General features: G+C 36.2%; 1 protein-coding gene across 1 annotated transcript in view; it reads left to right on the forward strand.

Moving 5' to 3' along the window:
- The window catches only part of LOC101302723 (leucine-rich repeat-containing protein 40-like), an 8,050-nt gene extending 1,370 nt beyond the window's left edge, over window positions 1–6,680 (forward strand). The window contains exons 5-22 of the mRNA XM_004291606.1: window positions 209–284; window positions 443–484; window positions 583–657; window positions 799–868; window positions 960–1,037; window positions 1,144–1,204; window positions 1,298–1,376; window positions 2,042–2,132; window positions 2,697–2,757; window positions 2,840–2,907; window positions 3,159–3,235; window positions 3,491–3,628; window positions 4,157–4,261; window positions 4,446–4,570; window positions 4,724–4,820; window positions 5,330–5,404; window positions 5,843–5,898; window positions 6,397–6,680. Coding sequence (XP_004291654.1) covers window positions 209–284; window positions 443–484; window positions 583–657; window positions 799–868; window positions 960–1,037; window positions 1,144–1,204; window positions 1,298–1,376; window positions 2,042–2,132; window positions 2,697–2,757; window positions 2,840–2,907; window positions 3,159–3,235; window positions 3,491–3,628; window positions 4,157–4,261; window positions 4,446–4,570; window positions 4,724–4,820; window positions 5,330–5,404; window positions 5,843–5,898; window positions 6,397–6,469 — 1,447 coding nt within the window. The 3' untranslated portion in view covers window positions 6,470–6,680. The remainder of the gene's footprint in view (window positions 1–208; window positions 285–442; window positions 485–582; window positions 658–798; window positions 869–959; window positions 1,038–1,143; window positions 1,205–1,297; window positions 1,377–2,041; window positions 2,133–2,696; window positions 2,758–2,839; window positions 2,908–3,158; window positions 3,236–3,490; window positions 3,629–4,156; window positions 4,262–4,445; window positions 4,571–4,723; window positions 4,821–5,329; window positions 5,405–5,842; window positions 5,899–6,396) is intronic.
- The last annotated feature ends 658 nt before the right edge of the window (window positions 6,681–7,338 follow it).

Genomic DNA, 7,338 nt, shown 5'->3' on the forward strand with positions numbered 1-7,338 from the left:
TTAAAGAAAGGAGTATCATGTTGTATAACTGCTGTTTCAGTTTTCACATGTATCTAGATTAACATTGACATTATCTGATCATTGTCATATAAAGAATGAATAACCTTGCTCTTTTTTTCCTGGTTGTGGTACCTTACTTCGCCAAATAACTTAAGAGCATAATTTCCCTAACTTTTTAAGTTAATCAAGCTTCTGTTGATCCTTCCAGATTTGATTGTTCAAATAATCAGCTTAAGGAACTCCCAAGCTCACTTGGAAGATGCTCGGATCTATCAGATTTCAAGGTACACCTATACTTGGGTTGACTGTGCAACCGTTTGTGCGGGCATATTCGTGTGGTTAGTAAAATTTGACACACCAATGTTACCTAACTTTTGGTGCGTCCTGCCTAAATCTATATGCATGCTAAATAAACTTCTGTTTCTGAATATATTGTATACAGACGTATTATATCAACACCATATCCAGATTTGATGGAATAGAAGTAATGGCACTGATGATTCTGTCATGTTTATTCTTGCCTCGCTTTGTCAATGTCACTTCCAGTTGTTTAGAAAATAAGCTATGGCACTCTTTACACAGGCATCAAACAATGTTATCATCAGCTTGCCAGAAGATCTAGCAAACTGCTCGAAATTGATGAAATTGGATGTGGAGGTATGGAAAAGATTTGTACTTTTAGCATCTGAGGATTGTCAATTAATGTCTTTTGTTCATCTTTTCTCTCCGTTGATGCAATCTAGCGATTGATAATTCTTGGGAACTACTTGAGTGAATTTTATCATTTGCCCGTGCCAGGGAAACAAGCTAACAAGCCTATCTGAGAAGTTGATTGGATCGTGGACAATGCTTACGGAACTCAATGCATGTAAAATGTCTGCAGATTTGTACATTATGTGATTGCCTCTATTTGCACATCTTTAATATATTGAATCATCTTATGTTACTGGAATATGCAGCCAAAAATCTGTTGAGTGGTATACCAGAGAACATTGGAAGCCTTTCTCGTCTTATTCGCCTTGACCTTCACCAGAACAGTGAGTTAATTTGGAAAGAGATATATTAAACATCCTTTCTGTACTATCTTGCAAGCCAATCTGTTCATTTTTTCTAAATGCTGTGTATGTTTTACGTGTTCTGCAGAAATTTCAGCGATCCCTGTTTCAATAGCAGGTTGTTGTTCCCTCGCGGAGGTCCACATGGGGTACCAACATTTACTTGGTCCTTTTAACTTTTCTTGTAGGAGCATATTAAAGATACAATTTGACTTATCTGTCCTTGTAAATTCAAATTTCAGTAATAATGCACTCTCTACGTTACCATCAGAAATGGGGGAACTCTCTCACCTAGGAACTCTAGACCTGCAATCAAACCAGGTAACTAGAAGTTCATTTTGTATTTGTTCTATACATACTGTGAACTTATTTGGGAAGAGAGGAGAAACTAATTTGTCATGTATTTTGGCCTGAGGTATGCTGATCCTCTTTCTTACAAATTTAGCGGATAAGATTGTAAATATATATCTTGCATGTCAATTGAATATATGTTTTTCAAGTAAGTTTATCGGTCCATTTATAATATCCATTGTTACTATATCCGACTATAGTAACAGTCCCCTCCGTGCCATAATCCACGCTCCCCCTTGTTTAGGAGGTACAAACCCAACCCATCCATGGGGAGCTACTTTGACCATGTAAAATCCATGGTTAAATCATTCTTGAAAACCAGTTTACAAGACAATGATGCCCATTATGTTACACTAAACACTGCAAAGGCACCCACACAATGTGGGCATCACCTCATTACAAGAAAACAACTTAAGGGAAGGGATGGATAATCCTAGCCAAGTTAGGAAACAAAGACAACTTAAGATCATTGAGCGGGGCTGGTTACTTCATTTATTTTCCAAAAGACAATTGCTAGCTCAAAAGATTAGGTTAGTGGGTTTTTATATGGGTTTTGAGATTCTAACATGTGTTCTTGTAGAAGTTCTATGCCATCTTTGGATTTTCTAAGTCTCTGCTAACTGCTTCGTTTGCAGTTGAAGGAGTATCCAGTGGAGGCATGCAAATTGCGTCTTTCATTATTGAATCTTTCAAACAATTCATTGTCCGGATTGCCCCCTGAATTGGGTAAGATTAGCTTGTTGTAGGTTCAGATTAATAATATACTGTATCTGATATACGATGCCTCAAGAGAAATTTTATAATGCAGCATAGTATGTGATGCTCTAAAACACGCTTGATATGTATTATACATTTGATTGTATGAAGAAAATAGAATACACCCAGTTAGGAAACAAACTATATTATGGATGAAGCCTATTTATTTAGAAAAAGATCACATTACCAACATGTCCTACTACTTTTAACATATTAGTTAAAAAGATCCTGACTTTCAGAAAATGATGCCACTTGTCACAGTTTTCCAAAAAAGAGTAGGGCACAGTTAAAACTATTGGGGTTTACTTGTCTGGAAAAGAAATAATTGGATTGTGTACTGGTACAAGTTGGTTTTCTACTATGATAGAATGTGGTGCAATTTAGTTTACTAGTTTCAGCTAGATCTCGTATGGGTGTGGTGAGACTGTGAGAGATGGTTGAAAATTAAAATGATAACTTCTCTTAATCATTATATTTATCTCTATAAAGCACTAACGTATTCTTAATTCTTTAAACTGTTAATTCCTCGTTCAGGCAAGATGACTACTCTGCGAAGAGTTTTACTTGCTGGGAACCCTATACGAACTCTTCGAAGGTGAGAGGCATTTTGATTACCCCTTTTTATTTGACGATGCTCTTGATTAAGTACTTATTCAGCCTAAATTTTCCTCTCCCAGCACATTGGTGTCTGGACCAACACCTACTTTATTGAAGTTTCTGCGAAGTAGACTTTCTCAGAATGAAGGTACAGTAATTTGCCTAGATATGTAGTAGAATATTATTTTTCATGCATAACATGCTAATTTGTTCACTTATCTGCTGTAACACTAAAACTCAAAAGCTTAAGCTGTTAGGGAACATGGTCAAATATGCATGCAATTGAAATTCTTTAGAAATACCACAGGGTCAATGTCTTCCAGCATTGTAAAAGTTTCAAAAACTCATCTTAGATTAAGTTTTTCACCAACTATTGTCTTAATTGATTTTTATGCAAAGTAGTAGATGCTGAAGCTACAACTACAACAAAAGAGGATGTAATTGCTATGGCAGCTCGATTGTCTATTGCTTCAAAGGTACTGCTCTTCAACTTGTCTTTAGAGAATACGCTGTTCTGGAATAATGATTAATAGTTTCAAATCTTGTTGAGTAGGGATGGGGGATACTTAAAATACTTGTATCTCTATACCCCGCATATGGTTTATGTCTGAGGTTGTTTTATGTACTCATTTTCATGATACTGGTTGGTCCAGTGTTGAGCTCAGAATTCACCTATCATTTCATTCTTTATTTTCAATACTGTCTGTTTATGCTTAGACGTGTTTTTTCAGGAACTTTCCATGGAAGGGTTGGGTTTGAGTTCTGTCCCTTCAGAAGTATGGGAATCGAGTGAGGTCATAAAAGTAAATCTGACTAGGAATTCCATTGAAGAACTCCCAGTTGAACTCTCGTCATGTATCCACCTCCAGGTAAATTATCTTTGTTACATATATCTGTTTTCTCCATAGCTGTGAGGAAAGAATGATAAAGGGTCACGCCTGACTACATAGGCTGTCTGGGGAGCTCTATGCAAGGATAATTAGGTCCTGATTTTGGTTGATATAATTTCAGACTATTTGAGTACAATAAAGGGGGTTTTAGTAGGCAACTGACGGACTTATTTCTTGGAAATTTGAATTTTACTGCAGCAGATCATGTTGTTAATTCTCTTTATCAATCATGCAATATGGACCTTCGGTTGCTTCAAATTATCCAAACTTGTAGTCAGTCTTACAGAATTATACCAAAATGCTTTTGATTTAAGCCCTCCATTGATGGATATGTTATTCTCCCTTCGAAATACTCTGTTTTTCAGTGGCCCATATCTTTATGGTTTTTGAATCTTTGATCAGTGGAGGAAAGATGGGGTGGATTATGGGTGGAGAGTTTAGTAGGGATTGTATCTTGTTAAGTTGATGGATACGCTAAGTCATTTCTATATACATGTCAATGTGCAGGCGCTAATCTTATCCAGAAACAAGATTAAAGAGTGGCCAGGTGCAATTTTAAGCTCGCTTCCTAATCTTTTGTGTTTGAAGCTGGATAATAATCCACTAAAACAGGTAAATACATTCAACTGGTACACTCATCTTTTCTTGTCTTGTTACTATGTTAACCCTCATAAGAGATCAGAGTTTTAATGAGAAACAACAAGAGATTTGATATGAAAAATATTATTCTCAAATCCCCAATATGAAAACAGGGCAACCATCTATGTAGCTAAGAAATCTACTTATTGACTTGTAGATACCATCAGATGGATTTCAAGCAACCCCTAAGCTTCAGATTCTGGATTTAAGTGGTAATGCAGCTTCATTACCAGAACACCCTGATTTTTCTAGCTTACCACATCTGCAAGAGCTTTACCTGAGGTCAGTGAACTTCTGATATGCACACACACTCACATCGAGAGTATGCGTGCATGTTATATGCACTTTGTCTGCTTGTAAATATTGGCTGTCAATAGTGTCTCTATTTTCTGCTGTTTCATCATTAGGCTAAGCTACATCTATTTCACTTGATAGACGAATGCAGCTACGCGAAGTGCCATCAGATATCCTGAGTTTGCAGCAACTGCGGATCCTAGACTTGAGCCAAAATTCCCTGCAATCGGTTCCAGTGGTAATATATTCCTTGATTAATTGCATAATTGAAACATGACTTATGATACTGAATAGGAGTGATCTGTTCATGCTATGGTATAGAAGTTATCTATTGGGTAGAAACATAGGGAGTTTGAAGTGCTCTTAGAATTTTTCTTTTTGGCCTAAAGATCTGCTCTTAGATTGAGGCTGGCTTCGAACTCATAAATAAGAGTATCATTACGATCTGCTTTCTTTTGTATCTATACAAATGCTTTTCCACATTCTTTAATTATTATTATTTTTTTTAATGATGCTTTTCCACATTCTATTTGGTATAACTCGTGCTTTTATATACTTCGGAAAAATGGACAGAGTTTCAAATGCTCATTGTAGGTTGTATTCAACATTTCTGAAATCATGTAAAAAATGGACAGAGTTTCAAATGCTCATTGTAGGTTGTATTCAACATTTCTGAAATCATGTAATTCCCATTTATTCTTGTGCCAAGTCTTTTGCTCTTCACATTTTGTTCATATTGACATGCAGGAGTTTAAAAATTTTACTTCACTCACTGAGCTAGGCCTATCTGACAACAACATATCAACACTTCCTCCAGAGTTGGTTAGTATACGAGAACCTTTAGATATTGAGTTGATCTTATATGTTGTGACTTTAACTGACTACAAATTTTAGGTGATTGATTTAAAATTATAAAGAAAAATAATTATTATTGGCCTTATAAGTTTATACCAAGAAACTTTTGGTCATGGCTCAGTCCAGATGAAATTGAAAAATCATTCTACACTTTTCTTTCTTAGCCAAACTCACTGAGAATTTTTGTTATCATTGCATTTCCCCATATGCTACTATTGATATTTACTTCTCTTCTCAATTTTTTGATCATAACTAACTTGTTCCAAGTACTTTAAGTACAAATATCACACCTTAAATTTGCATGAGTAAGCAGTGGCCACCGATTTGTTTACTAGCTCGAGTAATACCTTTGTGCATGCTTTAAATTTTTACTGTATTCTAAGCTGCAGATTTATTTTTGATCAGGGTATGCTTGAACCCAGCTTACAGGCCTTAAGACTTGACGGAAATCCATTAAGAAGGTATTCTACACTTCACATTTCCTCCTACTTGCCATTAAATTTTTGGTGTTATAGTAGAGAACTTCTTCACAAATAGAAGAATTAAATAAAAGAATATCAAGTGTTATAACTTATAACTGGGTCACTGTCAATCTCCTCGATTGTCTAAGCAATGTGGTTTTAAGCATGCACGGCAATCATCTGTGTGGCCTGTGCGTGTGTTAATCAACTGATAAAAGCCTATTAGGTTTGCCTCTGGTAACACTTAAAACCACATTGCTTAAGTGTAGCCTGTTCCGAATGCTCCATATGACCACACCTTTTCAATACTTATTCTTTCAGTAGTGGGGATGAGTCTCATTGATAAAAGAACTGCTGATAGTGAGAAGCAGATGTAACACCCTCCCTAAGAACACACCTGGAAAATTTCTTGATTTCAGAATCCATTTATTTGATAAATTGCTGTTCTAGTTCCAAGATTGCTAGTTCTAACGCATCATGATTTATATACTTCAACAGCATCCGGCGGGCGGTTTTAGATAGAGGGACCAAAGCTGTTCTGCAATATCTCAAGGACAAAATCGTGGAATGACTTCTGCCTCTCCCTCGTCCGGACATGCGCCAAGAATCTTGATTTCACTAAGCATTACGTCGATGCTTGTATGAATCTTTGTATCACTCTTATGTATGAGAGCTTGTACCTTTTGACTTTCGGCTTGATAACTTTTCATTTTCTTAAAACGCATTGTATATTGTTCTTTTACTGTTGTAATTGAAGCCTGAGTCACAAATGTCTATTCAGTAACATGATACCACTGATTCAGAGATATAACTGGTGCCGGATTTTCCCATTCTTGGTACTGCCACTTAGCCTGAACTAGTGTTTTAGAGAGCTCTCAGGTCAATTTTGTAAGGTTCCAGGCCGTTAAAAAATCCTGAAGTTAAACAGAAAAAAATAAATAAATACTAGTTAAAATTCAGGACTCGATCAGGTCTCAGGACTCAGGAGACCTTCACAGCTTCACCTCATCAGCAATTCACCTGTGCCGGTCAGTTTTTGAATTTAAAAGGAATATAATATATGAAGGATAAAAGAGTAAGTTTACATACCTAACATTTTACTTTTAACTGCGTAAGTTCAAAAGATAAAATAAAAATTTACTACTCCGTAAATTCAGGACTCAGGAGACCTTCACCGCTTCACCTCAAAACTATTTGTGATAAAAATTTCAAGTATTGACTTTTCGGCCTTAATAGGAGGTGGCTTCCTCGAAATGTCAAGTAATTAAATAACACTTACTGTATCTGTAAATTTTGCCGGAAATGCAACTGGTTTGTAACACTTAGTCACTTAGGACGGGGTGGTTTCCTTTTTCCGGTAAGATCTAGTCCTTGTCTACAGTAAATTGCAGAAGTCTGCCATTGGAGGATCTGTAACTCTGTGATGTGCTAGCTGTTCAT

Source organism: Fragaria vesca, linkage group LG2 (genome assembly GCF_000184155.1).
Source record: "Fragaria vesca subsp. vesca linkage group LG2, FraVesHawaii_1.0, whole genome shotgun sequence".
Taxonomy (NCBI): Eukaryota; Viridiplantae; Streptophyta; class Magnoliopsida; order Rosales; family Rosaceae; genus Fragaria; species Fragaria vesca.